Source organism: Psammomys obesus, unplaced genomic scaffold, assembly GCF_907164565.1.
Source record: "Psammomys obesus unplaced genomic scaffold, mPsaObe1.curated_primary_1811, whole genome shotgun sequence".
Taxonomy (NCBI): Eukaryota; Metazoa; Chordata; class Mammalia; order Rodentia; family Muridae; genus Psammomys; species Psammomys obesus.
Window position 1 is genome coordinate 13,849,746 of NW_026596240.1, and position 22,488 is coordinate 13,872,233.

Sequence of the window (22,488 nt, forward strand, 5' to 3'; positions counted from 1 at the left end):
ATACATACATACATACATACATACATACATACATACATACATACATACCAACTCATGGCCATTTATCTGATGCTCCTCTATTTGCTACTTGCAGTCACTCAACACCACAAACACAGGTACAATACATAATTCTATGAGTTGTTACTGTCTTCTGTTTCTAGTGCATTTTCCTGAGAACTTAAAAAAAAGCTCCGAATTCAAAATACTTACACATGTTATGCTGTGTATACCATTTAGATTTAACTTTATTTTAATAAGGTTGTTAAAAGTACTATGTCTTGTGGTATTAGGAAACAAAAAACAAACCATTAAATAAAAGGAAGTATAAGAAGGATATAAGAATGAAGGTCTATATGGTAAAAGATTTCTACATAACTTTGTTCCAAAATGGCCAGATGTTTTGAGAGTGGGAAAGATAAATGCAAAGCTGAAAAGCCTCAAAAAATCAGGAAGGTCTGAATAAGTTATATAAGGTATTTAGGGGTGAGACTTAGAGTTGACACACATATGATAGCAAAACTTCTCAAGTCAAAGATGAAGTAGACATCTACGTAAATAAATGGAGTTATTGGACTGCTTTGGTAGTATGTAAGAATACCAGCTTAAAAGGAGAAAATGTATAGTCTAACTAAGGCTTATTTAAAAGTCTTTGATTTTTGCCCAGCCTTTACATAAATAGTACACAAAAGTTAAATGTGCAAGACTGGTGTAACTGACCTTCCAGGCCATGCTTAAGAGTCCTGTACTACTGTGCTCAGAAGTCTTAAGAGGACAATATTTTGCCCCTTGTCCTACAAAGTCAACTAGGTCCCAATGGACTATGAGACACCTCTCAAAAGCACCCACAGTCTCTGTCAAGTCACCTGTCATCTTGCTCAGACAGGCCATGGAGACACTATCAGGTAGACTCTAATCTCTCTGATACATTAAAGAGGAGAGCCAACACAGAGGGACATGATTCTCAAGTTTCCAAGGTAAGCTATGGTCAAGCAAGGCTATTCTCAAATGATGGAATGAGAGGTGAAAGACAGCTAAAGAAGTGAGGGGCTCCTCTATGCTCAAATGGCTGCTGAGAACCAGACTCTCAACTGGTCTCTGCCATAGTTTTAAACAACCAGTGGGAAAGTATACCTCGAGCTAAAATAATTGTTAACAGAAATCAGACAAATAATGGTCAGGCTTCCCAGGTCTCTGTATCAACTAATGACATACTAGGTAAAGCAATCACAGCCATCCTGGATGTAATCAAGGAACTCCCATGTTTTTTCTAACCATAAAAATACTGAGGTTTGTATATTGCTTTTTTTAAAATAAACTTTTTATCTTTTATGTTAATTACAGTTTATTCACTTTGTAGCCCAGCTGTAGCTCCCTCCCTCATCCCTTCTCAATCCTACCCTCCCTCCCTCATCTTTTCCTCTGCCCCTCTCCAAGTCCACTGATATGGGAGGTCCTCCTTCCCTTCCATCTGACCCTAGCTTTTCAGGTCTCATCGGGACTGGCTGCACTGTCTTCCTCCATGGCCTGGCAAGGGTACTCCCCCATCAAGGGGAGGCAGTCAAGGGGAGGCAGTCAAAGAGCTAGCCACTGAGTTCATGTCAGAGACAGTCCCTGTTGCCCTTACTAGGGCACCCACTTGGATACGGAGCTGCAATGGGCTACATGCGAGCAGAGCTTTTGGGTTATATCCATTAATGGTTCTTGGAGCGTTAGTCTCAGAAAAGGCCCCTGAGCCCAGATATTTTGGTTCTATAGCTCTCCTATTTCTACTAAATCTGTCCTTGTCTCCTTTTTATTACAAGGAAAATCAGAGTAAGACCATGCCCAAGACTACCCCATTGGTGGACAGCTTTTAAATTAGTTCTCTGTACCTTCATGGTAATATGGGTGAAATCTAGTATAATCTTAGAAGTGATGCTATTTATCCCTGGATCTTGTACATTCAACTGCTGTCTTAATTTTGTCTCCTCTTGCTTACAATCACCCTCACTGTACATTCTACTGTTAGATTGTCTTGTGACAATAATGTCATCTATTTGGATCCTCTTAATTATCCTCTAATGCCTGAAAGTCACCAAGAAAAAAACAGTATAAAATTTCTACATTCCTCTTATCAGCTGGAACCAGCTAGACTGACTCAAAGTCCATCTCCTCAGTGACTTTTGAATCTCAATTCCTGAGGGAAGAACATTATGTAGCTATATACATATTAGCAAGCTTAAAGGATATTGAAGAAGGACCCTCTTTTATAGCATTTATCTCCTCCAAATTTTTTGATCCCAGAGACTGTCCCAAGTTCCCTTGTGAGGACACAATTCTTTGAGCAGATAACAGTTATGAGGATAGCAGCTATGGCCCCCTTTACACCTATGTAATAAAAACAGAAGACAGGAATGCAGCCAGGGCAATGTCACTTTGGTTGAACTGTGAAGACAGCTCCCATAATCACACGGATTGGTTTATAGAACTACAGTATCTTGCTTGTCCATATTCTTGCATGATGGACCACAGTCAAGGCTGACAGGAGAGATGTTCACTCACCATTTAACACTTTCCACCTCTTTTAGATAGAGTCTCCCAATGCAGCCTTGGCTGGCCTCAATTCACTATGGCCACCAAGATGGCTGTAAACTAAAGAGATTCCCCTGCTTCTGCCTCTTGGTGCTGGGATTAAACCTGTAAACCAGTATGTCCTGGTCACCATTAACTGACTACACTCTGGTTACCTCTAGCAAAGGGCAACTGTAAGCCAGAAAGGAAACTTTTCAATTCTCTTTCCTGCTTCTCCAGCCTTAAAAATAGACAGGCTCTGGTAGTCATGTAGACATCCTCTTCTTATATAATCCCAAACAAAGGCCTAGACTGTTGGCAAGCTGCTCATAACTTGTCTGTTTCTATCTCACTACCTTTTCAGTAGCATATCTGGTAGCTGGGGGCAGGGGATAGTGGTGGGTGTTTTCTGCTTTCTTCTTTAGCAGGCAAAATGTATACTCCCTACTCTCTAAGAGAGATAACCCTAAACTCTTATGCAAATTTTACATCAGTACATTTATAAAGTACATGTCTTAATTAATTATATTTCAGGGCTTTGTTTTGTTTTTTAAACTGTGTCTGAGTGTTCCATCTTCATGTATGTTTGTGTACCATGTGCTCATGTGTGTCTGGTGCAATGGAGGATAAAAGAGGGCAATGGGTCCCCTAGAGCTGGAGTTATAGCTGGTTGTAAGCTGCCAGGTGAATGCTGGGAATTGAGTCATCTCTGTAGCCTGATGTACAGATCATTTAAAATAAAGATGTGACCTTTTCTATTCCTGAGGTATATGAACTGCCCACTCATAATCAAATAACTAGAATAATTTCCAAATTTGAAAGGATGAAACAACAAACAAAGGTGACTTATGTCTTAGAATTCTGAAATGTTGCTGTGCAGAAGCTGAAATGCAGGGATATTCCCTCACTGCTTCTCAAAAAAGCATTTCTCACTGTTTTCTAAGGCTGCTGGTTCAATCCCACAGGAAGGACATGGTCATCTTTAGATCTAATAAAAAGGGATTGTGGGATACATGGTTTCCTTCCTTCTTCCTCCCCTTCCCTCTACATACCTTTTCTCCCTTTCCCTCCCTCTCTTTTTTTTTCTCTCCCTTTAGAAAGCTGAACCCTTTCTCAGCCTGCTTACTATTCTCAGGAGGCTGAAAACAAACAAACAAACAAACAAACAAACAAACAAACACTGCCCAGTGACAGTCCCATTAGCCAAACTGTGAAGTTCTTGGGAAGTACACCTATTATGGTGTTTCCCTACCTTTTTATTTATTTCATTGTAGCCATTTGTTATTCCAATAGCTTTATCAATGAACCCCTTGGAGAGGCATGATTTATTTTAGAGTTAGCTTTAAGTTCCTGAGCATGGGGAGCTTTACTCTCAGTTTGTTCCCCCCAAATCCTGAGATATTTCAAACAAATGAAAGGATTTACTAGGTACGAACTTCAATTGATTCTAAAATTTTAACTGAAGTATGTTGGCTTTAGTTAGAATGTCATCTTTGATAGATGGCTAATATACAATGGGCTTTTGTACATTCAAATAAAATTTTCAGTTATGTATCTATCACGCTAAAACTGACAGCTGCATATTTTAACCCTTCATGTCTTGAAATTCCTAAGCTATCCCAATGGGGAATGTCTTTTATATCCTGGTTCAACCCAGCAAATTCTTTTTTCTAGGCTCATTTCTGTTCTGTAAAACCTAATCAAACAAAATAGACAGTAACCAAATAAATACCGCTGGCAGTAATTTATTTCCCAAATTCTTTGACTGAAACCACATACCCTATGACCTGAATTCTAGTTAAAACAGGTGGCAATATCATGGGAAGATTTATCTTAGGAACCACCTGCTTGTGGCTAAGCCACAGAGTCACTGCCATATGTCTTAGTTATCTTGAGTGTGTGTGTTTATGATAATAGTATGCTCCACTCTGAAATCAAGTTCAGCTTTATTGCAGCTACAACAATGAACAACTTCCAAATAACCGTGGATTATAAGTATAGTATGAGGCAAGTATAAACCATGATCAGATTCTACTAGCTCGGGTGCTAGACTTAGGCTGGGTGCTAAAGACAGTACAACATGAACTTCCACAAGATCTACCTCTTTTAACCTCAGTGCCTGAGTATGAAAACTTGTCATTATTTGTTATTTACCACTCAGACTCCTAAAGCTACATCCAAGTTAAATGTAACTTCTATACCTTTCTGAATATTTCACTTACTTTACAAATCTGACAAGGTTCTTAAAAGTAAGAACATACACATTAGCACTTTAGAACCCAACCTTAATTTGTTCAAATATTATCACCATATAGAAAAGCCCTTGGTGAACAGGCTGGAACTAGAGCTGCCCCTAAGTCTCATTCAGGGCGGTGTGCGGCTCTTCACATCCTTTTAAAAGGCATTTCAGGAGCATGACAGACTCAGTCAACCACTGTTTCTAGAGTACTCAAATTTCAATTTTTATATAAATTTCAGATGCTTTCAAACAAAATTTATTAAACCAAACCAAAGGATATCCAATAATAGACCTTAGGAATTTGTGGTAGTAATATTTAAATTTTATAATGAACTAGGACTTAATGTGATTTATTAATATAGTTGATTTGAAGCATAGGCCAACAACTTATCTTTTTTGGTTCTTTATGAGTAGAAGGAAATATGAAATGAGAGGGACTATAAAAAAATCTTTTACTTTAAAAAATGCAAATATGTCAATATTTGAATGCCAAAAATAAAAATGTAAGCCAAGTGTGGCAGTGCATTCCAGCAAAGACAATGAGACCCTGTCTCAAAACAAAGCAAACAATAAATAATTTTATATATTCATATAGTAAATACAATGTTTAAAGTTTTGAAGAAAAATAAAAATCATGCCACCGACACAAGTGTTCGCCTTTTTAAAATTTCATGTTTTAGAGACTTTCAAACTATAATACACTTTGAGGGATTCACATATTTGTAATCTGTTTATAAAACCTTACTCTGCGTTTCAGAGCTTTCAGAGGTCTTCTGTGTCAGGCTCCTGACTTGTTCCCTCTTTTCTCCTTCTTCTGATGTCCAGCCTCTTTGCCTTTCTGCATAGGAATTGAGCATTTTAGCCAGACTCCTCCCTCTTGATTAATATCTTCAGGTGTACAGATTTTAGTACGTTTATCCTATATTATATGTCTATATGAGTGAGTATATTCCGTGTGCATCTTTCTGCTTCTGGGATAGCTCACTCAGGATGATCTTTTCCAGATCGCACCATTTACCTGCAAATTTCATGATTTCCTTGTTTTTTTTTTTTAATTGCTGAGTAATATTCCATTGTGTAGATATACCACAATTTGTGCATCCATTCCTCCACTGAGGGGCATCTGGGCTGTTTCCAGCTACTGGCTATTACAAATAAGGCTGCTACAAACATGGTTGAGCAAATGTCCTTATTGTGTACTTGAGCATCTTTTGGGTATATGCCTAGGAGTGGTATAGCTGGATCTTGAGGAAGCGCTATTCCTAGTTGTCTGAGAAAGTGCCAGATTGATTTCCAGAGTGGTTGTACAAGTTTACATTCACACCAGCAGTGGAGGAGGCTTCCCCTTTCTCCACAACCTCTCCAGCATGTGTTGTCTCTTGAGTTTTTGATCTTAGCCATTCTGATGGGTGTAAGGTGAAATCTTAGGGTCGTTTTGATTTGCATTTCCCTGATGGCTAATGAGGTTGAGCATTTAAGTGTTTCTCTGCCATTCCATATTCTTCTACAGAGAATTCTGTTTAGCTCTGTACCCCATTTTTTAATTGGATTACTTGATTTTTTTGCTGTTTAACTTCTTTAGCTCTTTACATATACTGGATATTAGCCCTCTGTCAGATATAGAGTTGGTGAAGATCTTTTCCCAATCTGTAGGCTGTCGTTTTGTTCTGAGGACAGTATCCTTTGCTTTACAGAAGCTTTTCAGTTTCATGAGGTCCCATTTATTGATTGTTGCTCTTAGAGCCTGTGCTGTTGGTGTTCTGTGCAGGAAGTTGTCTCCTGTGCCAATGAGTTCTAGGCTCTTCCCCACTTTTTCTTCTAACAGATTTAGTGTGTCTGGTTTTATGTTGAGGTCTTTAATCCACTAGGACTTTAGTTTTCTGTAGGGTGATAAGTTTGGATCTATTTGCAGTTTTCTACATGTAGACATCCAGTTAGATCAGCACCATTTGTTGAAGATGCTGTCTTTTTTCCATTGAATGGATTTTGCATCTTTGTCAAAAATCAAGTGTCCATAAGTGTGTAGATTTATGTCAGGGTCTTCTGTTCAATTCCATTGATCCACCAGTCTTTCTATGCCAGTACCACGTGGCTTTTAGTATTGTTGCTCTATAGTACAGCTTGAGATCAGAGATGGAGATACCTCCTGAAGATCTTTTACTGTAGAGAATTGTTTTAGCAATTCTGGGTTTCTTGTTGTTCCATACGAAGGTGAGAATTTTTCTTTCAAGGTCTGTAAAGAATTGTGTTGGTAATTTGATGGGAATTGCATTGAATCTGTAGATTGCTTTTGGTAAGATGGCCATTTTTACTATGTTAATCCTGCCAAGCCATGAGCATGGGAGATCTTTCCATCTTCTGATATCATCTTCTATTTCTTTATTTAGAGACTGGAAATTTTTTTCATACAAGTCTTTGACTTGCTTGGTTAGGTTCACACCAAGGTACTTTATGTCCTTTGTGGCTATTGTGAAGGGTGTTGAAACTCTGCCCTGCAGACTATCAATGTAGATAGTGAGACTTATGGGCAACCTTTGGGCAGAGTGGAGGGAATCTTAGGAAAGAAGTGGGAAACAGTAAGATCTGGAGAGGACAGGAACTCCATAAGGAGAGCAACAGAACTAAAAAATCTGAGCACAGGGGTCTTTCCTGAGACTGCTATTCCAACCAAGGACTATGCATGGACATAACCTAAGACCCCTGCACAGATGTAGCCCATGGCAGTTCAGTATCCAAGTGGGTTCCATTGTAATAGGAACAGGGACTGTCTCTAACATGAACTGACTGGCCTGCTCTTTAATTACCTCCCCCTGAGGGGGAAGCAGCATTACCAGGCCACAGAAGAAGACAAGGCTGCCACTCCTGATGATACCTAATTGACTAGGATCAGAAGGAAGGAAAAGAAGTCCTCCCCTATCAGTGGACTTGGGGAGGGGCATGCATGCAGAGGGTGGAGGAAGGGAGGGATTGGGACAGAAGGAGGGAGGGAATCACAGGGGGGATACAAAGTGAGTAAAGTATAATTAATAAAGAAAAATAAAATAAAATAAATATATCATAAAAAAACGAACTCTGCTTTTTTGACATCATATTAGAAATATTTCCAATGATACAATATAAAAGTCATAAAAGTAGATTCACAAATGTATGATATTTTTATTAACATTGTTATATGGACCAATGTGCAAATTACTACGCAGTTAGGGTTTTTAACTTCTTAATTTTTATCAGTAATGTTGATATGGCTGAGCCAACCTCAAATAATACCCAGAGTCCTAGCACCTCAGCACCAGGAGGAAGGAAGGGCCAAGTGTCTCTCTCATAAGTGAGACTAAATTGACTGAGCTTAATAGCTCTCATGGTATCTGGAACCCGCTCACTGAAGCTACTTTTCTGATACAAACCACAGCTGTAGGATTCCACTCCTTAAACTCCATTCTGCTGATTTATTATATTATCTCATCACCAAAGTCAGGATTAGAGTATACTTCCTATTTCATGTCAGACAGATTTTTAAATTGAGAAATAAATAATACTGATTCAAAAGTCAGTATCATTAAGGAGGCCAAAGACTAATTGCTGCACACTGGAGAAAAAGCAAAAACTACTACTGGTAACAGGACTTTTCTTGGGAGAAAACTGCTAATAGCCTTTGTAAGAGACACAAAACCTCTAAAGGATTTAGGTGATTAAACTTGGAAGCCTAGCACCGCATTAAAAAGGAGCTAATCTGTTGATCAGTGTACTCTAGGTAGTTCAAATAACCTAAAGGTTAAAAGAACAGAAACAGGAAACATAAGTCAATTTCTTGGTAGGCAGAGATATCATGAGATAATCTGTTATTTCTCCCCATCAAAGAAAAGAAAATTCTTTGGACATTGGTTCTATCATGCAATTAATTTGAAGAAAAATGTTATTGTATCCTGAAGGCTCTGAGGCCTGCTGTCTCATGAGGACCCTGGAACTTACCCTATTTTGTTCCAGAGAAAGCCATAGGGAGTGAATCTACTTAGACAATTCTTACCAGGTGAGGGCGTTTCTACATAATGTGTCAGATAAGGAGTCAAAGCAGTTAGGAATGAATAGCTCACCAACAAGTAACTCACATACACACAGACTTTTATATAGATGTGTGTGTGTGAATACGCACACACACACACATCTATATAAAATCTCCCTTCCCGTTGCCTGGTTGAGTTCCCACTCCTCTTTTTTTTTTTTTTTTTCTTCTTCAAGGCAGGGTTTCTCTGAGTAGCCTTGGCGGCGGTACTGGACTCGCTTTGTAGACCAGGCTGGCGTCAAACTGGCAGAGATCTGCCTGCCTCTGCTTCCCCAAGTGCTGCAAATGAAGCTTGAGGAGGAGGTGCAGGGGTTGGTGTTGGTGCATGGTTCACTGCATCACACAGGGCACGGACACAGCAGGAAAAAATGGATTTGGAGATGCAGGGAGATTCGTGTGTGCAACCCTGACACAGCAGAGCCATGCCAAGCCACCTTTGAGTCTGAAACTCCCCCTTCGGGGCTGGAAGAGCCCCTCTCAATCACCATCACACAAAGCCAAAGGAAACACAAGAACCAAACACTGTTCATTTTCCCCCCAAAATGAAATCCACTTGAAAAATCCATTTTCAGCAAAATGTTGCTTTAAATATACATAAAGTTAGCTTTCAAAGACTGAGAAATTCTGGAGATGAATATATTTCTAAGAACCACCTATCTACTCCACCAGGATTAAAATGACATTGAATGCTTCACAAAGTAAAAATAAAAATAAAAACCAGGCAGAAAAACAAATAAAAATCCAAGAAAATGTACATTGAGAAGTATAATTAACCCTGGGACTATATAATTCAACACAGACTATAAGTGATTAATGTATACAGATATGCACTAAAAATTAGCCTCAACAATACAGAACTTTTATAATATGAACTAAGTTCCAGTGTGATCTGTGAAAATACCTCTATCAGCTGTACCTTTTCATGTATATGTCCTACTGGAAGCACAGACTGCAGTTACTATTCACAAGGAACATGCATTCCATTTCCCCACTGTCTTTTAAGTAGAGAACACAAAAACTATCAGTCTTATCTGATCACGTCAAGTACTGGTGTCAACTTTAGAATAAGGACATATTTTCATATAAAATAAATTACCAGTACCTTGTTTCCTCAATACTTCCATAGAAAAATTCAAATGTTCACTCAGTCTAGAAATCACAGTCATGTAGAAAGCAAGGACTTACTATTATCTTCATCCAAACTGGCAGAAAGGAATGGCAACTTTACTGAAAAGTATTTCTTATTCAGAATTTCCTTCACGGATTTTGAAACAATTAGATTTTTGCATTCCACTTTAATGTCAGTCTATCATAGTCTAAAATCTCTTATTTTGATATAAAGCATTTCATATCTAATAGGTAAAGACCACACTTAATTTTTTTACATTTTAGTGAACAGTATCTAATTTTGCTTTAGTGTCAATTTTAGAATTATTTAATGAATATATTTTCTTCTGAAACTCACCTGGTGCTCGTAATAATTTGGTTAGTCTTGGAAAAGTTTTCTGCACCACAAAATATTTCCATGCTGGTATACTTGTATACTACTCTATGACAGATTCTTCCAAGTACCTTTACTAATTACTTGTTAAGCACACATTAATAAAAAAAAATTTTGGTGTTTATAATTTATTCAGATATTTATAGCAGTTCAAAACACTGAGGAATCATGTATAATTATTACAACTATAGTTGGTTCTTAGAAATTTTTATCTAAGAAAACTTGAATAAATTTATTAATTTTGTATTAATTTAGTTAATAACTTTTCTTAAATAAACGGTGATAAGCATTGTAACCTCCTGATGTTAATGTAAATTCATGTGTTTGGTATACCCCGTTACATTTACATTACCTGCTGAATTTCAAATAAGCACTTTTTATCTTATTATTAAGACATTATTTTATATATATTTTAGTGAATTTCCTCTTTAAATCAAGAATGAAGAGAGTAATGCTATATAATGCCCTTATAAAATATATCAAGATACTTTCTTTCATTTACACAGTAAATAACAAGAGATTTTTAAAATCTAGAACCATCCTCCTTCTATAATAAAGCGTTGATAATAGTCACTGAGTTTCTTTCTTACAATATTTAGAATTGGCATTAAATTTTAATTAATTTTTTTAGGAATTTTTTAATTTTAATTTTTTTATTAATTACACTTTATATACTTTGTATCCCCCCTGTAGTTCCCTCCCTCCTCCCCTCCCAATCTCTCCTTTCCTCTTCTGCCTCCATGCATGCCCCTCCCCAAATCCACTGGTAGAAGAGGTTTTCTTTTCCTTCCTTCTGATCCTAGTCAATTAGGTCTCATCAGGAGTGGCTGCAGTGTCTTCTTCTGTGGCCCTGCAATGCTGCTTCCCCCTCAGGGGGAGGTGATCAAAGAACAGGCCAATCAGTTCATGTCAGACACAGTCCCTGTTCCCATTACTATGGAACCCACTAAGAGATTGAACTGTCATGGGCTACATCTGTGCAGGGGTTCTGGATTATCTCCATGCATGCTACTTGGTTGGATTATCAGTCTCAGGGAAGACCCATGTGCCCAGATTTTTTAGATTTGTTGCTCTCCTTATGGAGCTCCTGTCCTCTCCAGGTCTTACTAACTCCCACTTCTTTCATAAGATTCCCAGCAATCAACTCAAAGGTTGGCCATAATTCTCAGCATCTGCTTTGATAGTCTGCAGGGCAGAGCCATTCAGAGGCCCTCTGTGGCAGGCTCCTAACTTGTTCCCTGTTTTCTCCTTCTTCTGATGTCCATCCTCTTTGCCTTTCTGGATGGGGATTGAGCATATTAGCCAGAGTTCTCCCTCTTGATTAGTTTCTTTAGGTGTACAAATTTTAGTAGGTTTATCCTATATTACATGTATATATGAGTGAGTATATACCGTTTGTGTCTTTCTGCTTCTGGGATAGTTCACTCAGGATGATCTTTTCCAGTTCCCACCATTTACCTGCAAATTTCATGATTTCTTTGTTTTTTTTTTTTATTGCTGAGTAATATTCCATTGTGTATATATACCATACTTTCTGTATCCATTCCTCAGTTGAGGGGCACCTTGGTTGTTTCCAGCTTCTGGCTATTACAAATAAAGCTGCTACAAACATGGTTGAGCAACTATCTTTATTGCGTACTTGAGCCTCCATTGGATATAGGCCTAGAACTGGGATGGCCGGATCTTGAGGAAAAGCTATTCCTAGTTGTCTGAGAAAGCGCCAGATTGATTTCCAGAGTGGTTGTACAAGTTTACATTCCCACCAGCAGTGGAGGGTTCCCCTTTCTCCACAACCTCTCTGGCATGTACTGTCACTTGAGTTTTTGATCTTAGCCATTTTGATGGGTGTAAGGTGAAATCTTAGGGTCGTTTTGATTTGCATTTCCCTGATGGCTAATGAGGTTGAGCATTTCTTTAAGTGTTTCTCTGCCATTCCATATTCCTCTATTGAGAATTCTCTGTTTAGTCCTGTTTCCCATATTTTAACTGGATTACTTAATATGTTGCTTTTTAACTTCTTTAGTTCTTTATATATACTGGATATTAGTCCTCTGTCAGATACAGGGTTGGTAAAGACCCTTTCCTAATCTGTAGGTAGTCGTTTTGTTCTGACAACAGTGTCCTTTGCTTTACAGAAGCTGTTCAGTTTCATGAAGTCCCATTTATTGATTGTTGCTCTTAGAGCCTGTGCTGTTGGTGTTCTGTTCAGGAAGTTGTCTCCTGTGACTATGAGTTCAAGGCTCTTCCCCACTCTTTCTTCTAACAGGTTTAATGTTTCTGGTTTTATATTGAGGTCTTTGATCCACTTGGACTTTAGTTTTGTGCAGGGTGATAAATATGGATCTATTTGCATTTTTCTACATGTAGACATCCAGCTAGACCAGCACCATTTGTTGAAGATGCTATCTTTTTTTCCATTGTATGATTTTGTCAAAGGTCAGGTATCTGTAAGTGTGTGGGTTCATTTCTGGGTCTTCTACTTGATTCCATTGATCCACCATTCTGTTTCTATGCTAGTACCATGCAGTTTTTATTACTGTTGCTCTATAGTACAGCTTGAGATCAGGGATAGAGATACCTCCAGAAAATCTTTTATTGTGGAGGATTATTTTAGCAATTCTGGGTTTCTTGTTACTCCATATGAAGTTGAGAATTTTTCTTTCAAGGTCTGTAAAGAATTGTGTTGGTTATTTGGTGGGAATTGCATTGAATCTGTAGATTGCTTTTGGCAAGATGGCCATTTTTACTATGTTAATCCTGCCAAGCCATGAGCATGGGAGATCTTTCCATCTTCTGATATCATCTTCTATTTCTTTATTTAGAAACTGGAAATTTTTTTCATACAAGTCTTTGACTTGCTTGGTTAGGTTCACACCAAGGTACTTTATGTCTTTTGTGACTATTGTGAAGGGTGTTGTTTCCCTGATTTCTTTCTCAGCCCTTTTGTCTTTTGTATACAAGAGGGCTACTGATTTTTTTTTTTTGAGTTAATTTTGTATCCAGCCAGCTTGCTGAAGGTGTTTATCAGCTATAGGAGTTCCCTGGTAGAATTTTTGGGGTCACTCAGGTATACTATCATATCATCTGCAAATAGTGATACTGTGACTTCTTCCTTTCCGATTCGTATCCCCTTGATCTCCTTCAATTGTGTTATTGCTCTAGCAAGGACTTCCAGCACTATCTTGAAGAGATACGGAGAGAGTGGGCAGCCTTGCCTTGTCCCTGATTTCAGTGGGATTGCTTTATGTTTCTGTCCATTTAGTTTGAAGTTGGCTATAGGCTTGCTGTATATTGCCTTTACTATGTTTGGGTATATGCCTTGTATCCCCAATCTCTGCAATACTTTAAACATGAATGGATGTTGGATTTTGTCAAATGCTTTTGCAGCATCTAAGGAGATGATCATGTGGGTTTTTTTTTCTTTCAGTTTGTTAATATGGTGGATCACATTGATGGATTTCCATATATTGAACCACCCCTGCAAACCTGGGATGAAGCCTACTTGGTCATAGTGGATGATATATTTGATGTGATCTTGTATTCGGTTTGCAAGTATTTTGTTGAGTATTTCTGCATCAATGTTCATAAGGGAGACTGGACTGAAATTCTCTTTCTTTGTTGGGTCTTTGTGAGGTTTAGGTACCAAGGTGACTGTGGCTTCATAGAATGAGTTTGGTAATGTTCCTTCTGTTTCTATTTTGTGGAATAGTTTGAAGAGAACTGGAGTTAGCTCTTCTTTGAAGGTTTGGTAGAATTCTGCGCTGAAACCATCTGGTCCTGGGATTTTTTTGGATGGGAGACTTTTGATGACTGCTTCCATTTCCTTAGGGGATAGAGGACTATTTAATTGATTTACCTGGTGTTGATTCAGGTTTGGTAAGTAGAATCCATCAAGAAAATTGTCCATTTCATTTAGATTTTCAAATTTTGTGGCATATGGACTTTGGAAGTAAGTCCTAATGATGGTTTGGATTTCCTCAGTGTCTGTAGTTATGTCCCCCTTTTCATTTCTGATTTTGTTAATTTTGATAGTGTCTCTTTGCCTTTAAGTTAGTTTGGCTAAGGGTTTGTCTATCTTGTTGATTTTCTCAAAGAACCAGCTCTTGGTTTCACTGATTTTTATTGAATTGTTTTATTTGTTTCTAATTTATTGATTTTAGCCCCGAGTTTGATTATTTCCAACCTTCTACTCCTCTTTGGTGTGTCTGCTTCTTTTTTTCTAGGGCTTTTAGGTGAGCCATTACGTCGCTGGCATGAGATGTCTTGAATTTCTTCTTGAAGGCACTTAGTGCTATGAACTTTCCTCTTAGCACTGCTTTCATTGTGTCCCATAAGTTTGGGTATGTTGTGCCTTCATTTTCATTGAATTCTAGGAATATTTTGATTTATTTCTTTATTTCTTCCCTGACCCAGCTGTCATTTGAGTAGCAAGTTGTTCAGTTTCCATGTGTGTATAGGCTTTTTGTTATTTTTCTTGTCATTGAGATCCATCTTTAGGCCATGGTGGTCAGATAGGACACAAGGGATTATTTCAATCTTTTTGCATCTGTTGAGGTTCGTTTTGTGACCAACTATATGGTCTATTTTGAAGAAGGTTCCATGAGGTGCTGAGAAAAAGGTAAATTCTTTTTTGTTTGGTTGAAAGGTTCTGTAGATGTCTGTTAGGTCCATTTGATTCATGACCTCTGTTAGAGTCATTGTTTCTTGGTTTAATTTCTGGTTTGTTGACCTGTCCTTTGTTGAGACTCCCACTATTAATGTGTGGGGATCTATGTGTGGTTTCAGTTTTATTAATGTTTCTTTTATAAATGTGGGTGCTCTTGTATTTGGGGGATAGACGTTCAGAACTGTGGTGTCTTCTTGGTGACATTTTCCTTTGATGAGTATGAAATGACCTTCCCCATCTCTTTTGAGTAATTTTGGTTGAAAGTCTATTTTATTAGATATTAGAATGGCTACTCCTGCTTGCTTCCTGGGTCCATTTGCTTGGAAAGCCATTTTCCAGCCCTTTACTCTCACATAATATCTATCTTTGACCTGTAGCTCATAAACAACAGAATTTTATTCCTCCCAGTACTGAAACCTGGGAAGTCAAGATCCAGGTGATAGCATATTCAGTGTCAGTGAGGGCCCATTTGCAATTCAGAAGACATATATTTCTTAGGCATTCAATTATAAAAGAAGAAACAAAATGCTTTCTAGACCTCCTCAGGAAGGCCGCAGCCCATGGCCATCACCTTCAGGAACTCCTTCTGCTATACAGTGTTAAATAGGCCCAACATGAATTCTTGGTGTACACAGACACTGAGACTATAGGAAAAGCAAAAAGTGGGGGAGTGGTTCACAGATACCGACAACTTACAAGTTGATTTTGTTGTTGTTTTTAACTATTTCTAACTGTGTATCAGTCTACTGCTAAAATTCTTTCTCAGTATCTGCCTGAAGAAGGCAGAAGACTGAACTGCACAGATTTTGGTGCTGAAGACAATGACAGGCCTGTGCTCACAATGCCCTATAGTAACTTAACTAGCAACAGGGATGCCTAAAGATGCATAACAACTGAAACCCAAGCCTGCGACTACAGATCAATCCACATGTAACCATCACCCCAAATCCTTACTCAACAAGGGAAAGAATGAGCAAAATTAGGAAGCAGAATCTTAGAAAGCTAGATAGAAGACCTGACAGAATAGACAAACTTCAAAAATCTTTGAAAACAAATCCCTGTAGGGATTTACACATCGATTAGCTCTTAGACATTAAAGCGGTTTAAATACAATGTCTAACAACAAAAATACTATGAAGAAACAAACATTTCACTAAAAATCAAATCTATCAATATGTACATAAATAGTAAGTTAACAAACATAACTTTAAATGACTTTACTAATATAATCAAGAAAACAACTATAAACTACACTAAAAATTAGGGAGGTTCATCAAAAAATTTCAACTCATAAAAAAAAAAGATGTTCTAAAACTAAAAGAAACAGACCTTAATTATTAACTAGCAAGTCTCTTTGATACTCTTTACAATGTATCTGTTATGTCCTATACTAATGACTTTGAACTTAGACGGAAGACCTTATAGAATAGATGAACTTTAAAGTCTTTGAAAACAGATTATACGAGAGGCATCAAAATCCTTGGAGGATTAGACACTAAAGAGGTCTCTGGCAAGTTAAATCATAAACGAAACCTTGGCAAAACTCTAGTTTAAGACACCATTTTCTATTTAGAGGGGAAAATAGAAACAACAATCACTTACAGGAAGGTGTGTGAACACAGCAAACGTGCTGCGAAGGAAGGCGATGAGGTCTACTAGGTAATCACTGGCTTTGTTGTCCAGGTCTCCTGTCATCCAGTCGTAGTCAGCCAGCTGCAGAAACTGGTCAATCTTCTGATTTAAGTTTGTATATATCTCTTCTTCAGCTGCATGTCTAGCATCCTATGGAATTTAAATTTAAAAACTCATTCAGATGGCTAGGGTGACAAAGGCAAACACATACATAATATAGGCACCACATGTCTATACCCAGCTGGGAATTGAACCGTATCAACTTCCAGGGACACTTCTTTTCCACAAAGGACAAAGGAACATTTTAAGATCATTTTTTGCATGTGCTCACTCTCTTCCATCCCTCTATTTCTGAGGAAGAGTTGAATGACTCTCAAGAAAAGCTATTCTTTTTCTTCATAAATAAGGAATCACACAAAGAGAGAGATGACAGACAGACAGACACACACACACACACACACACACACTCCACAATCTATTTCTTTTTATTTTTTTTCCTTTATGTTAAAAGTAAATTTACTCTCAGTATTTGATTCCATTTTGACTCTTTGTATGACTCCAGAAAGGCTCCTTTCTATATTTCCAAGCTGCCTACATCCATCCTCCAGTTCCTCCCGCTGCCTGTAAATATGCCGAGGTTATAACTTAATCCATTCTCACTAGCTGCTGTCAGAGCTCTAAGCTTCCTCCTCATCAGGCTCATCTGAAGGCTAACATACACATTTCATAACATCTGTGTACACAGCATAATCGTACAGAAGTACTAAAACAGCAACCAACAGCTCCGAGAGCACATAACCGTGCTGCCCTGTGCTCTAACAATATTCTAGTAAGTATTCTTTTCCCAGGAAAGGTATTTTCAGGACAAACAAATATACTGTGGACAAAACAATCAGGATTCTAATACTAAGCATGCTGTGAACAACTGGCTGCTACATCTGATACTCATCTTTCAATCCGAGCTCCCTTGCTTTCTACTGAACTTAACCCTCTCCCACCCATGACTTCACTGTACGGCACACCATGACTTACATTCACTCTCCTCTCAAATCTCAATTTCTCTAAGTGATTTAATTATTTTCTATGGCTTCCAGATCTGTCTTAAACACAGAACCATACCAGATACATTGTACTTCATGATCCATGTATCTGAATGCTTCACAGACACCTATGTCCCCAGAAATATTGAAAGCATAAAACTGAAATTTGGAGCTAGAACTTTCCATACTCTTCACCCGTTCTTTTCAGATCAAGGCAGAAATCTAAAAGGCATAACTGTAATCTTTTCTTCACACTTAAAATTAAATTTGTCTTTAAGTTATTATCCTTTTTTGTATTTTCTCTTAATTATGCATGATTTTGAGTTTATAGTACAGCCAAAGATGGTATTAGTTTACATGAAGATGCTTTCAAATTTATTAACTGACAAAAATCATATTTATTTGTCCTGTTCAACAGGTATTTTGAACTTGAAGATGGCATAATGATTGCAGTAACATACTTTACAAATTAACATACACAATTCAAGCTCAGAATGGCATGTAATATCTTAAGTACTTGTTATTATTGTGGTGAAAACCTTTAAAACAGATCCTTCCAGAATTTTTCAAGATACAATACATTTATTAACTAACTATAGCTACCTGCTGTGGAATGAGTGCTTCAACTGCTTAAAAATTTTGTGCTTTTACTAAAATGCCTTAACCACTGTCAGAGTCTTTAGTGGCTATGGTCTGCTGTACTTATGAGTTCTACATTTTTAGATTCAATATGGAAACAAGATCATACAATATTTGTTCTTCTGCGTTTATTTCAATTAACACAATGTCATCCAGGACTAGCCTAGATGCTACAAATGGCAAGAGTGTCTTCCTTCATAAGGCAGTACACACTGTTACACTGTGTTACTATCCACACTTCCCCTTTTCATCCATCTACTGACTGATGGTACGTTGATTCCCTATCGTGGCTATAGTGACCAGGACTGCAAGAACATGTAACACAATTAGTAAATCATACCAGGTTTCCACTGTAAATTTTTAAAAGTGTTCCACACTGCTTTTGCTAATGGCTGAACTTTACCTTTGTACTGATGGACACCATTTTCGCAAATATTATTATCATTGGTAGTGCCTATAACATGTACCCTGCCCAGATAAATGGTGATATTTCACTGTACTTCAATTTGCATTTCTTTCATGATAGCATGGTTGAGCATTTTGTCATATGTCTGTTAGCCATCTGTATGTCCTAATGAAATTCTTTGTCTCATTTATTTAACTAGTCTATTAGTTTTATTATCATGCAGAATTTTGAGTGTTTTACAAAATTTGAGTATTGATGCCTTATAGATACCTCAAGGCCTAGAACTATGCTATCCCAACACGGTGGGCAGTCTCTTACCTCTGGAGACTTTTTGTCTTGCTAGGAAAAAGACCTTGAGTTTGGTGCACCCTCTGTAGCATTCCTTGCCTGTTTTCACTTTTGTTGCCTGTTCTTTTATGGTTACTTCAAAAAATTCTGCCCAAGACAGGGCCATGAACTTTTCTACTTTGGATTCTTGTAATGGTTTCATAGTTTCAGGGATGTTATTTATACCTTTAATCCATCTTTTTTTGAACTCAGATTACACTTATACAGCAGGTAGCAATTCCTGTTGTGTGTCTTTCATAAAATCACCTATGTTTTAGATCTACTTCGTTCATTTTACACATCCTTTTGTGTGTTAAAAGCTCTTTCCTTTTCAACACTGAATCCTGTTTCATTAATCACAGTTTGCAAATTCACATGATTTCCTGGTTGGATCTAAGTTTTGACAATTGTGAAAAAGCCTTCAATAGAATAGCCATTAAGTTTTTGCATGAACAATAGTTTCTACCCATTTGAGGAATATTAAGCAGGTACTTCAGCTGCAGCTCACATTAAGACTGTTTAGCTTTGTAAATTGGGGGAAAAAAGGTCTTCCAAAATGGCAGCACAGATTGGCATTAGCGTCAGAATCTGATGTTGCTAGGCAATAAAGGTATTTCACAGTTTTCAAATTTACAATTTACTAATGAAGCAATGCAGAATATCTCTTTAGATTAATATTGGCACCTGGAGATGCTCCTTGCTGATGGATTTGTTCATGACTTTTGTTCATTTCAATGTGTTTTTAAAAGATTTATTTGCATGTACAAATGTCCGTCTACGGGTACATATGTTCAACATGAGTGGGCCGACTCTGTGTAATCTAGAAGATGGTGTCAATCCCCTGGAATGCTGAGCAGTTACTAAGTGGGTGCTGACAACCCAACTCTGCAAGAAGAACAAGTGTTCTTAACTGCTGACACATCTCTCCAAGCAAACTTAATGGGTGTCTTTGTTTTTACTTGCCTATGTTTCATTAATTTTCTGTACTTTATTATTATTTTTCATTTTTAAAATTTTTTTAAAGATTTATTTATTTGAGTGCTTTATCTGCATGTACATCTGCATGCCAGAAGAGGGCATACGATGCCAGTATAGATGGTTGTGAGCCACCATGTAGTTGCTGGGAATTGAACTCAGGACCTCTGGAAGAGCAGACAGTGTTCTTACCTGCTAAGCCATCTCTCTAGCCCCAATTTTCTGTACTTTAGATACGACTTCTTTATTAAGAAACATGTTTCACAAACATTTTCTTCCAATCTGTGCATTGTCTTTTATTTCTTTAAACAGTGCCTTTCTCCAAGCATATATTTGGTAGTTTTATGTTCATCTCATTTCGAGATAGCAGGAGCATAAAGGCAGTTTTGCTATAGCCTCACACTCATTATGTAGGCCAGGATGGCCTGAAACTCATAGACACTCCTTTGCTCCTTTGCTCCTGGAATGCTGGGATTACAGCCATGCATTTATAAGTCCAGCTTAAAAGTTTTCATTATTAACTAAATCAAACTTATCTTTTACTGTATATAGAAAGTCATTAACAGTGAGAGTGGGAAGAAGGCTCCATACTTGCTGACCCTCCAGGAGAAAGCAGATGGTTTGCAGCATCCACATGGGTAACTTGCAACCATCTAAAACCCCATCTCCCAGGGACCTGACAAGATCCTCTGGCCTCCAAGAGCGTGCATGCACGTGCGCGCACGCACACAGACACACAAACACACACAAATAGAAGTAATCAAAATAAACCTTTAAGAAAAAAAGCCACTGCCAAATCCAAGAAAACCTACATTTCTTCCTATGCTATCTGCTATGGGGTGTAGTATTGCACAATTTATGTTCAGAGTTTACGTTTTCAGTAATGTTAGTGGTAGATGTAAGATCTGCATCTGAGACTCTTGTAGTTTTGCTGTTTTCGCAAATGTCCATCATCATTTGTTGAAAAGGAAACCTCATTCCATTCTCTATTACAATGCCTTTACTCTTTCTAAATGAACAGTTGAATACCTATGTATGTGCATAGTTTTAGGGTAAGCAGCCCCACCTTATTCATCTATTAGACTGTTTTTTGGCCAAAGTTATATTTCTACATCTTCATTTATAGTAAGGCATGAGCTCAAGTCCCCTAACTGTCCTTTATAACACTGGTTAAACATTCTGTGTTTTGCCTTTCAAATTTACATGAAAAATACTTTGGTTTCTTTCATCAGAGTTCTGTAGATTTCATCATATAGGAATTATATATTGTTAGACTAACAAGTACTATAGTCTTACTTCTGGTTACCAATATAAATAGAATTGTGGTTGCTGTTTTTCGAACTTTAAACTTGGGTTAGTTACTACTCACATGAAGAAAAGAAACTGGCTTTTATGCTAATTTGTATCCTGAATGTTAATATAATCAGTTCTTTTCATTATTCTGTTATTTCCTTAGGATTTTCTACAGTTGCTCATGTTATTTAGAAAAGGGTTTTATTTCTTCCTTCCCTCTCCACACAGATTTTCTTGTGTTGTGTTGTTAGATGGTGCAAAAGAATGGTAAAAGAGGGAAACTCTGCTTCCTTGTTCACAATCTTAGCAGGAAAACATCTGGTTTCTCACCATTACGTCTGACGTTATCTCTGTGGGTTTTATAGATACTTTTTATAAGGTAGAGGAAATGTCCCCAGCCCTGTCTTGATTTTTGTTTGTTGAGAATTTAGCGTGAATGACTATTTTTCTTTACCTACTGATAAAGCTTTTCTTTTTGAGTCTGTTAGACATGATGACTTTCATTCACCGATGTCTGAATGCTGATACACACTTGCAGACCTAAAATAAGTAGCACTTGGCCACGACATACTTGCTAGTTTACTTAGAGTTTTGTTCATGTTCGTGACAACCATGCCATCCTTCCTTATGTGTGAGCTTGATATTAGGGCAAGTGGACCTCAAAAAACAAAAACTAATAGGATTCTCTGCTATAATTTTTTAGAAATACATTATAGAAAAGGGGTATAATATCATTCTTAATTTTTTCACAGAATTAACGACTGAACCCATCTCATCCAGCTATGTTCAATTTTGTAAGGCTGTCAATTATTGACTCAGTTTCTCTAAGAGGTAAAGATACTCAGATTATCTGCTTCCCTAAGTTTGAATAATGACAGAATGTACCTAATACAGATCTTTTCCAAACAACATATTAAACAAAGGTTTGGTCCCAATTCTTTAGGATTCTTGGGGAAAGGTACAATCTTTTAGGAGATGTAGGTGACTGGGAAGAAATTAGGTCCCTAGATGCATGTTCTTGAAAAGGATATAAGGACCCTGGCTCCTTCTTGGATCACCTTTATTTTCTGGCCACCATGGAGCAGGCAGCCTCTTACCCACAAATTCTTGCAGTGTGTGTGTGTGTGTGTGTGTGTGTGTGTGTGTGTGTGTGTGTGTGT

The 22,488-nt window shown here is 37.6% G+C and overlaps 1 protein-coding gene across 3 annotated transcripts in view; it reads right to left on the reverse strand.

The window, feature by feature from the left end:
• The window catches only part of Exoc6b (exocyst complex component 6B), a 442,378-nt gene that overhangs the window by 162,897 nt on the left and 256,993 nt on the right, over positions 1–22,488 (reverse strand). For all 3 annotated transcript variants that reach the window (XM_055596436.1, XM_055596434.1, XM_055596435.1), the window contains one exon: positions 16,619–16,798. In XM_055596436.1, the coding sequence (XP_055452411.1) occupies positions 16,619–16,798 (180 nt within the window). The remainder of the gene's footprint in view (positions 1–16,618; positions 16,799–22,488) is intronic.